A 12,390-nucleotide genomic window follows, 5' to 3' on the forward strand; every position below is an offset into this window, starting at 1 on the left:
GTCAAGAAGTTCCGTGATTAGTTGCACGCAAAGATCGTCACTCCGCGCCAAGGGTCGACCGACCCCCTCCAATGAGCCTAAGGTAGTCTGCAATGATAGATTTTGCGTAACTCGGCAGCAGACTCACCTTTCATCTTAGTCAGTGATAACAGCCTGGAGATGTAGGACCGCACCAGGAGCCTCCTGTTCTCATAGTGATCGACCAGGGCACGCCAGGTACGCTCAAAGTTAGCGTCCGTTGTTGGCAGTTGTCGAGTCACCTATTCTGCTTCCCCCTTCAAGCTCGTTTTCAAATAGTGCAGCTTCTCCACCGACGAGGCGGACGGGTTTCGGACTACTAGAGAAATGAAGAGATCGCGAAAGGCTGGCCAGTCTTCATACCGTCCGGAAAACTGAGGTATGGAAATGCGAGGCAACTTCGTAGCGACGGGAGCCGCCACCGCGACGGCGGGAGCGGCTGCTGCGACGGCAGCATCGGGCGCGGCGACCGCCGCTTTGCCCGGACTAGTTATCGCGCGCATGTCGTCCAGATACTTGCCCTTCTGCGTGTGATAAGAAATGTCCGCCTTGAGCATCAAGTCGTCTGTCACATACTCGTGCTCCTCAAGGTCGTCCCCGTACTCCATGAGCAACTGCTCATGACGTGTCACGAACTTACTCCAATAACCTTCCAACGTCTGGAGGCGGGCTTCCAATAGTCCGAGTGTGATATTAGCTTCTCCTGCTTTCTTCATATTCTCATACGATCGCGAAAGCAACCCGAACAAGTCGTGCTGTGCTTGCACGAGATCTTCCACAGGGTGACTCATTTCACTCCAATAACGGATGCCGCTTGCAGGATTATCGAGTCACTTCACCGTCACTGCACTCACTCCAACACCGGCACCAGCAACAAGAGAATCCGGCTCGAAGGACCAGTGAATGTGCGCGAGCGGAGATGTATAGCGAGTGAGAGGCAGAGCAACGAAAATTCGGCGGGAAACGAAAAGAGGGGACGGCCAGAAGTGAAGCCCGGTTAGCCAAAGCAGATCGGCCTACAGCGTCGATTACAAGTCGCTCGATTTGCTCTCTAAGAACCGCGAGCCGCGCCCGAGATTTTCTCCTTATATAAACAGCGATCCTCCCCGAAAGACCCCGGTAGGAATTCAGTAAATACGACGGTTACCGAAGTCCGTAGATCCTTCGAGAAGGCTCGCTGTTATTGTTTGTCAAAACCAGGAATTCGCCACTCGGCAAATTCCAGCACGGCTTCACCGCTCGCCAGCAGCATTCCGCCGAGCGAGCGGGAAAAGAGCCGTCACGCGCGATGAGCGTGATGCGCCCGACCAGCCGCGATCCCGAACATGTAGCATTATCTAAAATACCTACATGCCTTAAAATCAAAGGTAGACAATATAGACTAATAGGAGTCATCTTTTACGAAGATTATGCAAAACAAACAATAAGACATCGCTTATTGTTATAGAATTACAGGAATTTGGGAAGAGTATAATAGGCTTAAAATTAAATGTGTCAAATTACAGTCATTAAAAACATTAATCAAACCAAGCGTCATAGCATATATTAGCAAATAAATTAACAAAAAATTTTTAAAGAATAATTGTTATTGTAAAAAAATAATTTAATAATATATTATAAATATATTAATATTCATTACATACACATTTTAAAATAAAAATTCAAGAAATATAGTTTTTTATAACAAATTAAAGAAATAATCTTATGAAATTATCATTTTTATCACGGAATAATCTATTATTATTTTATTGGATTTATTTTTATATGATTGTTATCTTATTTTAATAGCTGATTCTTTTTACAAAATGTTTATCGCTCCCACTCTAGATTTTTTTTCATTCACATTTAAGTTCAATTACAAAATAAATAGAAAAGAAGTTACTACTTACTTTTTCAATTTGTAACTAAAAGATTCCTAAAAATCTTTTGTTTCTTTTTTAGTAGTTTTTTGTTTATAATTTTTGTATCAGAGATGTGAAATTAAAAATCCGTTGATTGCATTGATTGTAAACTAATTTTGTGAAAGTTAATATGAAATAAACCTCCTACAAAAATCTTTTATATTTTAAAATTAATTTATTTTTCAAAATTATTAAACCTACTTGATATTATTTTGTGAGGGCAAAAAACTTGCATAAAAGAGCTTATCTATATTACCTTATTAATTATATAACGTTAATAAAGTCTCCCTTTTCTCCGCAAAAATTTATTTGTTAATAATTTTAACTAAAGGTGTACAAACTTACCGAAGGCGATTCTTCTCAAAATTTCAATTGTGAATGTGCGCAAGAGGAGTTGTAAAGAGAGCGAGAGGCGGTAATAAGAAGAAGCGGCGGGAGGAGACAAGGGCGACTGCCCGAAATAAAAGCTTCGAACAGTTAAAGAAAAAGCCTTTTTTCTATTCACTACACTTAACTTGTTAACTGCGCGAATTTACAATATTTTGATCGTTCTCCAATTCTGAATCCAAGAGACGTAAGCCGATTTCAAATAACAGTCCGTGTACGTATCGATTCTAAGAGCGCTAGATTACCTCGCACGACTGCGGAGCACGCCCGATATTTGTACCTTATATAAGTAACGCTCCCCCTCGAAAGATCCCGGCAGGAATTCAGTAAATATGCAACGGTTACTGATTTCCATATATCTTTTGAGAAGGCTCGCTGTTATTGTTTGCCGAAAATGGAATTTTGCTGGTTGGCAACAGCATAGCTTTCTCGCTTGCGAGCCACGGTCCGCTGCGCGAGCGAGAACAGCGCAGCCACGCGTTATAGGCGTGATGCGTTCGAATTCCCGTGATCTCGAACAGTGAATAACTTTTTAATTACGCATGTGCAAATGAAAAATTGACCGATTTGAGAAAATGCAAATAAGATGCAAATTAGATAATACTATTATAACCGCATTATATGCGTTTCGAGCTTATCTATCAAAATCAACTCTTTTTAAACTTCAATTATTAATAACTTTTTAATTAAGCATGTGCAAATAAAAAATTGGCTTGTTTGGTAATGTGCAAACGGAAATCCATCGATTAATGCCATTTGGAATTCAGTATCGATGTTTCGAACTTATCTATGTTGACTATTCTCAAAAATTCAATTGTTGATAACTTTTTAACTAAGGGTATGCAAACGAAAAATCGACCTGATACGTAATGTGCAAACGAAAATCTATAAATTTATCAAGAGGTAAAATTTCAAGCTCATATCTTTAAAATTTACACTAAAAACGTACTTTTTGTTATGTAAATATGCTCGCCAGAAATTAATTTGTTTATAATATTAAAACTAAAGATGTGCAAACGAAAAATCGACTTAATTTGTAATGTGCAAACGAAAATCCATCGACTAGTACTATTTTAAATCTAATAACCACGTTTTAAACTCATCTACCGCAGACTACTATTCTCAAAAGTTTAATTGTTTATAACTTTTAAACTAAAAGTGTGCAAACAAAAAATCGACTTGATTCGAAATATGCAAACGAAAATCTATCGATTACGCCTATTTAAATCTAATTTGATCACAGTTTGGGGGGGGGGGCTATTGCGAAGTTAGGCCCCCCAATTTTGTTCTATTAATAACTTTTAAACTATTGGCTTGACAACTAAGTGATTGCGGATTTTGTCAATAAATGGTCTTAGCACATTCTTTTGTTTTGTCAACGTGTTCAAAGCACCTAATCTATATTGTTTTCTTGTTATTTGGATTTCACTTTATCGTGTCTCTTGTTATATTGCATTTATCTTTCAATTCTCGGCTTAAACACATTAATTGCTCTCGATATAGATCGCCCGTGATTGTTTCAGACGGTTTTAGCAGCTCATAATACACTACGCCGGCTACTAAATACAGAGCATGACCTATGAACTGTGAATATTCGGTTTGACCGTCTACGTAAAAGCATGGCTGGGAAGTCTCCCATGATTTTCTGCGCTTGGGTTTAGGTAATGAACCCGTTTTTTGTCCTTAGTCACAATGCATTGCAGAAATCCCTTCTGTCTTTGCTTTTCAAGCAGCTGTTCACAAGCAAACGAACATCGTTTAACATCTCTTGGCTTCAAGTCGTACGGCACCCAATTTGCTTGTTTCCGAATCATTCCCATGGCTTTCAGGCGTTTTGAAATGGCTTGTTGAGTCACTCCCAATGATTCTGCCAATTATTCTTGTGTTTGACACAAGTCTTCATGAAGTAATGCCTTCAATTCTGCATCTTTGAAAACCTTTTCTCTTCCATCGCCATGCTTCGATATCAAAATAACCGTTCTTGAAGCGTTGAAACCATTCACAACACGTTCTTTCATTAATAGCGGTCTCGCCATAAGTATTTAAGAGCATTTAATGAATCTCAGCGCAAACTTCTTCATATTAAAGCAGAAAATTAAAACCTCCCGCAAATGATGAGAATTTGGCTCGCAAATTGACATTTTCAATCGAGAATAACTTTACGATGCGGACACAAATCGATTAATGTTTCGATGGGGACATTATGTTGATAAATGCCCAAGCTTATTGTATGACGTCTACATCTGTTTATTTCTACCACCACATATCGCTAAAGCCATCTATTGGAAAACGGCGGAAGCGAAGTTGTATACCTAATACGTAATACTTGATAAATTAAGTTTTCAATAGGTGCGGTGCATATACCGACTTTACTCTAACAATAAATCGGCTAATTAGGGGTCAACACGGTAAACCGTTAGTATGAAATAGATTAGTTTTACTTAAAGTGATCTTTAATTATCTTGTTGTAAATTGGTGGTTTATAATCAATTTGCGAAGATTGTGTCACCATTAAAGATGGCTTAAAGTTAATGAAGGGTAGGATAAACCTCGCTTTGCGTGGAAGGTCGCAAACTCATGTGGAAGAATGCAGTCATAAACCTCGTTTCGCTAAGAAATATACATTTAATTTGACAACTTTATTTGTTAATACCTTTCAAAGGACTAATGACCGACGGCTAATACCTGCTGAAGATCACTCAGGGTTAGGTTGACCTTGACAATATACAGGGTGATTCAGAACGACCCATGTGTCCCGATAAAGACATATTCTTGAATAAATTCTGAGACGATTTTTCCTGTACGAAAATTTTGTCCGACGCTTACTTTATGAATAATAAAAGGATAAAGTTAGCGAATCACGGGCCGTGTACACATGGTAGACAAAGGCGCCGCAACTCACCGTCCGACACGAGTAAGCGCCCGCGTCGGACGGTGAGTTGCGGCGCCTTTGTCTACCATGTGTACACGGCCCGTGATTCGCTAACTTTATCCTTTTATTATTCAAAAAGTAAGCGTCGGACAAAATTTTCGTACAGGAAAAATCGTCTCAGAATTTATTCAAGAATATGTCTTTATCGGGACACATGGGTCGATCTGAATCACCCTGTATGTCAAAGTCAAGATCATCGAGGCGGGATCCTCTATACGGTATTTTTACCAAGATTTTAACAATATTTTAAAAAACTTTCTGCCAAAGATTTCCGGAAAATTTTTAAAAGTATTTCTTTGACACAGGATTCAGCGGACATAAAAATATTTCAAAAATATTTTCTAAAATATTTTAAAAATATTTATATAAAATATTTTTAAAATATTTTAAACATGTTTTGTGCTGTATGGGATATGTTACATTATTATATAACAAATAGAAAAATATTAAATAAATTGAAAAAAATTAGAATGAATTAAATCAGAAATATGTAACGAAATAATGCCAATACGAGCTAACACCAATTATTCTTGTGTTCAATAACTTTTTGTTACAATCTTCACTTCTTGCAAATTGCGCGCCGCATTTGTTGGCTTTAAAACACAATTTTAATTGTGTTTTGCTTGTTTTATTAGTTCCTTATTATAACTTTTTTAAATTCTTTTATTCAAAAATAGAAAAAATAAGTAAGTGTAACTTATTCTGTTAATGAATATTACGATTTATATTTATAAAAATGTCAGTATTCTTTTTTTTAAATACATGTTTACATTATTAACAAATGATACAATAATATAAATGCATTTTTATAATGTATTCGCATCATTTTATTACAGTGAAATTGTCATACTGCAAAGTAAACGTATTCTCCTGTGCACTCATATTATCTATTACGCGAAAAATTACGCGACTCAGGAACCAAATAGCGACACGAGATGAGTCAACCTATGCTGTAATTCGTGTTCACAGTTTTGTGCGCGCACGCACACCCACACGCACACACACACACACACACACACACACACACACACACACACACACACAATATGTTTTTAATCCACAAAATGGACATAGACAAGAATTGACAAAAAATTACTTCTTTTTCGTCATAAATTACCTACAGCCGTAAGTTATGCTTTGGCTAATTACAACCAAACTTTAAAGATATTCATTGTGAGCTGATTATTTTTAATTTATTGCCAGAGGTAGTTCATGTGTGATGATAAGTTACAATAAAATGCCAATAAAAGCCGTAAATTGTGCTTTGGCCAATTATAATCGAATGTTGAAGACGTTTGAAAGCTGGCTATTTGAAATTTACTTCCAAAAACGTTTTTCGTGGGTTGGTAGTTATAACAACATACCACAGCCGTAAACTAAAAATTAAAAAAATTGATTTCCCGAGAACTGGGCTCGATCGGAACTTCCTCGATTTCGAGACCCTTGTTTAGCCGGTAGCACTTGGTTAAAAGCCATGCCGGGCGACAAGGCTTTCGCCGAAAATCTTCTTCTGAGCGTAACGGAATGTTGTTTCGTGCAGAAGTACTTGCCGGAATTTGGCGAGCAAAGGCTGATTTCTCGAAGTTCGCGGAGCCCCTTATATCCTGACTTTGTCCGCGCTTGACTCCGGAGTTAGGGTGTCGCGTAGTAGTGGCGCCGCGGAATTAGATGGAGCGCGCGCGCACGTGCAGTGATGGTCGAACGGGCGCACCGGCAACTCCCGAGTTTAAGCGCCACGTAGCGGTGGCGCCGTGGAACTAGCCAGAGCGCGTGAGTGCATTATAGTAGCGGCCGGACGGACGCCACAGTACCCTACTAAAAGTTTATTATGGTGTGCTCGATGTCTGAATAGTATCTATCCAAAAATCTTCATGGCATTTCCTAACTAGTAATGTTGGTCATGTCCATCCCCCCCCCCCACAAGCCTCTAAACTCAGTTTTTCTTATCTCCGAAATAAGGTTTTCCATGATTGTCTATAGACTGGAAATCTGATTATTGGTTGGACGGGAACTGATGCCTTGACTCGATATGCTGACAGAAAATTGACAGGGCATTGGGCAAGTTAACAGATGGTGGTAATTGTACATTATAGGGGACCCAGCTCCAATCATGTTGACCTTGACATATGTTATAGAGGCAAGGATACTAACCAATTTTTTCTTATAAATTAATTAGCACTCTCCTACAGATTTCGAGATATACTTAGAGAAAGAAAAAACAGTTGTTCTTAATTATTTCAGAAAATACTCATTTTACAAAAAAATGTGTTAAACAAAAAATGAAGCTTGTAATAAGCTCTACAAATAAGATTCTATACATATTTTACCTAATTCCAATACTTTAGGAGTTATAATTAAAAAATTCCACTCCTCCCCCTGCACCCCTTCGCCGTATTTTTTTCTAACCTAACTTACCTCGTCTCAGTCGGTACACTAATGATGTGGTGGGTGCGGAAGAAGATGGGCCACAATTTCAAATCTAATACCGCAACATGCTCAATTAGATATCCTTAGCCAAATTACAACTAATATAAAGTTAGGTTAGAAAAAATACGGGGAGGGGCTGCAAGGGAGAGGCGAAGCCCTTTCCCCGCCCAAGCATCTACATTTCACGCAAAACTACTCAAAATAAAAAAAATTATTTAAAAACAGTTTTTCTACTATAACAACTACAGTATTGAAGTTAAGTAAAATATGTATATAGCCTTTTTTATAGAACTTATCACGAGCTCTATTTTTTGTTTGATACAGTCTTTTGTAAAATAAATATTTTCTGACATAATTAAGAAAAACTGTTTTTTTCTCTAAGTATATCTCGAAAACTAGACAAAAGCGCTAATTAATTTATAAGAAAAAGTTGTCCTTGCCACTATAACATATGTCAAGGTCAACATGATTGGAGCTAGGTTCCCTATAGTGCAAAATTATCTTTTTATCTGTACTACAACGTATTAAAAACTTGTTTAAATCTGAGACAGACACTTCCATGACTTTCCTTGTTAGTAAAAAAATTAATGAGTTAAAATTTATGTATTTCAAAAATAACTAATTAAAGTTAAAAATTCAATCATTTAAAATTACCTCACTTAAGTTAGAAGTTATTAATTTCTTCACTTAATCCTTTAACTTTTAACTTTTTAACTAGATACTATCTAATTCTTCATAGACATGGATAGAATAAAGCACATGGCAAAAATGCGAATGAGACGCAATCGTACTGTACGTAAAATTCAAGAAAGATGGATGACGAGTCTAATTCGTCATTCAAACTAGGACAAAATATAGAATGCAAGAATTTTTCAAATAAATCTATAGGGGTTAAAATTTGATTTAATTTGAAAGAAATGATTTGATCAGAAGAAACTTTTTTTCAGTGTACGTGCATTCAAAAAATTATTTTGCTGATGTAGCTAGATTTCTCGATATTTTTTGTATCTGCTAAAAAGAATCGTTTGTCACATATAAAATTTATAGCTGTAACTTTAAACTAAAGCCTAACTTTATACCTTCTAAAAATTTAGGTCTCCTTGTCAGTTATATAGTCAAATTTTATAATAAATATGATTGAATAGGCGCCACAGACAAATTTTCTTTCTACCTTTCACAAAAAGTTCAGATGTAAATTCTGTCTCTGTTATTTAGATTAGTTAAGAATCAAGCCAATGCGATGGATTACCAAAGATCCATAAAGAGAACATTTCATACAGAACCATAGTCTCTTTTGTGAATACTGCATTGCATCCAATTTCGTCATTTTTGCACCAAATTTTATATGACAGCATTCGTACCACACGCAGCCATGTAAAGAATAGCTTTGAGCTCAGAAAAAAAAACTGGCAGGGACAACCCTGACAGATTTTGTTTTAGCATGAGACGCCTTTTCATGTAAAATATACAAATAGATAAATTTCATCCTATTTTGCGTTTTTCTTGACTTTCTTTCCAAACATAATTGATTGATATTTTTAGTTCCGCGTAATCGTAAAACTAATAAAGCCACTCCAGTATCGCATTAAATTAACTCTCTTTTTTTCTAACTTTAAATGAGATGATTTTTCTGTTGAATTTTTCATCGACTTTTTTTAACTCACATAAAAATATTGAAAAAGAAATTTCAAAATTAATTCCTATTTGATCTTTTTCTATGGGAAAAATATAATAATTTTGTTAATTAACAATGAAATTTTCAATGTTCTTTGAAAAGGTGTCACGCGTGCTCGAAGGCATTTAGCCAGGCAGCCAATCTGACCGCACATGCGAGGACGCACTCTGGTGAAAAACCTTTCCGATGTCCGGTATGTGACAGAAGATTTTCACAAAGCAGCTCAGTAACCACGCATATGAGGACACACTCGGGTGAACGACCTTACAGGTTTGTATTCCAAATATTTTAAACAAAAGAAAAATCATTATTAACCCTTACTCCCATAATTCTTTGTTCCTCATTCCCCATGGGATCATCCGCGTTTTAAGGTTCATTCTACAATGGCAATAGTAGTAGTAGATTAAGGAGTAAACATGAAACGTAGGCAATAAAATTAAGGAGTTCTTATGTCCGAGTGTCTATAACGGCGTGTAATAAAAGTTATAATAATCAATTGCACTAGTTTTCGTATTATTACTAAGCTCTCATTAGCTAAGAGTAAAAATAAATCATAGGAAATTGCTTTTACCTATTCCGTTTACTCCGACGTTACTCCATAATCCACTATTACTACCGTCATTATAGACGGACCTTTACACTTTTATTAAAGAATATTTTATAGGGAGTAAGGATATATGATAATGTAAATTTTAATCCTTGATTTGTAGCAATTTTGATGAAGGAGGGGGAAGGGATATTAATTTAAATTCTTATTTATGTTTTTACATATTAGTTGGTAAATAGTGCAATATTGAAATACCGGATGAGTACTATAACTTAAAACGGCAATTTTTAGAAAAAAATCTTTTTTAATTGAACGTTGAAAAATATATAAAAGTTAAGAAATATTAAAAAAGTTTTTTTAATATAATACATAATGTTATATATTATATATTACTATATAAAATATTATTTATTATATAATGTACTATATATACTACATATTTTGAAATATCCCGAATATCGAACAAATTTCTCGCAAGAATTTCCCTTTACAACACGCGATCGTCGGTACGAGCTCACACACAAAGAAACTTCGAAACGAAATCAGACTCGAAATGCTAGTAAACGGCGAACAATTCGCCGTTCGCATTCAATATTCGTTAGCACACACACACATACACGCACGCGCGCGCACACATACACACACACACACACACACACACTCTCTCTCTCTCTCGTTCTCCGCAAGCAAAATACCATAACTCAATAAGAAACGTGCGATCTGAGATGTGTGATCGCTAGACAAGGACACAAATAGACGAAACTGAATAAAACGAGTAAAATTAAGACAAAACATAACGCTTGGCTGTGGTGTCGACAGCGTTTTAATTACGAGGGTAGTCCGATAAGTACTTAGGCTACAAAAAAAAACGAAAATTTGGGAAAAGTGGCGATTTATTTCTCAACATAGTCTCCTTTTAGCTCGATACACTTGACCCAGCGATGCTCCAACTTCTTTAACCCATCTGAAAAATACGTTTTCTCGAGGTCTGCAAAGTAGGCCTCCGTGGCGGCGATGACCTCATTCGACTCAAATTTCTGCCCGGCGAGTGACTTTTTCAAGTTTGGAAACAAAAAAAAGTCGCACGGGGCCAAATCTGGAGAATACGGTAGATGAGGCAGCAGTTCGTAGTGCAATTCGACCAATTTAGCCGTGGCGAGGTATGAGCCGGTGCGTTGTCATGGTGGAAGAGCACTTTTTTTTCGCCAAATGAGGCCGTTTTTTCTGCAATTCGGCGTCGAATCGGCCCAATAATTCGGCATAGTAGAGCCCTGTGACCGTTTTGCCCTTCTCCAGGTAGTCGATGTAGATCACACCTTGTAAATCAGTCTTCGCCTTCTTCGGAGCACGTTCGCCGGTATTTCGACTATTCCTTGGTCTCTGGTGTGTATCAGTGGATCCATGTTTCGTCGATGGTCACGAAACGACGCAGAAACTGCGTCTTCTTCGGATTGCGCTTAAACAGGGTCAAACATTGCTCTGAAGTGGTCTCACGGTTGCGCTTGTTGTCCGGAGTGAGCAAACGCGGCACCCATCGCGCCGACAGCTTTCTCATGCCCAAAATTTCATGCAGGATATGACCCACGCGGTCTTTTGAGATGCCTACTGTTTCAGCTATCTCGCGCACCTTTAATCGGCGGTCTGCCAATACAAGATCGTGGATTTTTGTCACGTTATCCTCCGTGATAGCCATTTTCGGGGCACCTGGGTGTGGCTCATCAAAAACCGACGTGCGACCACGTTGAAACTCGTTAAACCAATTTTTGATGGTCGCCATCGAAGGAGAAGAGTCACCGTACATAGCATCCAAGCGCTCTTTGATTTCGCTGCGCGATTTCCCTTTCAAAAACAAGAATAGAATCACCAACCGATATTGCTCTTTTTCCATTTTTCTAAAATCCGCGGACACGCCCGCTTCCACACGCGATCAAAACAAAACTACGAGTCCGATTCGGCTGAAATTTTGACAGTAGCCGTCTACGAGAATGAACTCCACGATAGTAAAGCTCTCTTGCGATACTGGCACCATCGGGCGGTGAGGCTATGTACTTATCGGACCGCCTTCGTAAGCTAAAGACAAATTAATACGTGACGTGATCGGATGGGGTGGCGCCGGTAAAGCAACGCGGGCAGCACTCGAACACGTGTATGCTCCAATTTCAGCGGAAAGTCTACTGACACAAAACGCGGACTCTAATTATGATCACCGCGCGCACAAGAGTTGATTACCATCTTATTGGCGAAATCGGTGGCTTCACACAGAAATGTCCGTTTCACCAAAGCACGCTGACTTATTCCTAACTCGTAATAAAGCTCTTTCAGGCTCGTCGCAGCAGTTCTCGTCCTCGTGACTCGTTTCGCACTCGATCCACAGTGAAATGATCAATAGCGCGAGGATCTTCTGCAGGCGGCACGCAGGATCTCTCGCTCCACGCAAAAGAGTTCGTCGCGCCTCGCTATTAGCCCCGCTTTATCATGCAGTCTTTGCGACCCTTTAAACAGG

General features: G+C 38.0%; 1 protein-coding gene across 1 annotated transcript in view; it reads left to right on the plus strand.

Annotated features, from left to right (window-relative positions):
* Window positions 1-10,771, plus strand: part of LOC105194407 (protein glass) — a 141,501-nt gene extending 130,730 nt beyond the window's left edge. Inside the window, exon 6 of the mRNA XM_026140007.2 lies at window positions 9,443-10,771. Within this exon, the coding sequence (XP_025995792.1) occupies window positions 9,443-9,632 (190 nt within the window). The 3' untranslated portion in view covers window positions 9,633-10,771. The remainder of the gene's footprint in view (window positions 1-9,442) is intronic.
* Window positions 10,772-12,390: the final 1,619 nt, after the last annotated feature.

Source organism: Solenopsis invicta, chromosome 10 (genome assembly GCF_016802725.1).
Source record: "Solenopsis invicta isolate M01_SB chromosome 10, UNIL_Sinv_3.0, whole genome shotgun sequence".
Lineage (NCBI taxonomy): Eukaryota > Metazoa > Arthropoda > Insecta > Hymenoptera > Formicidae > Solenopsis > Solenopsis invicta.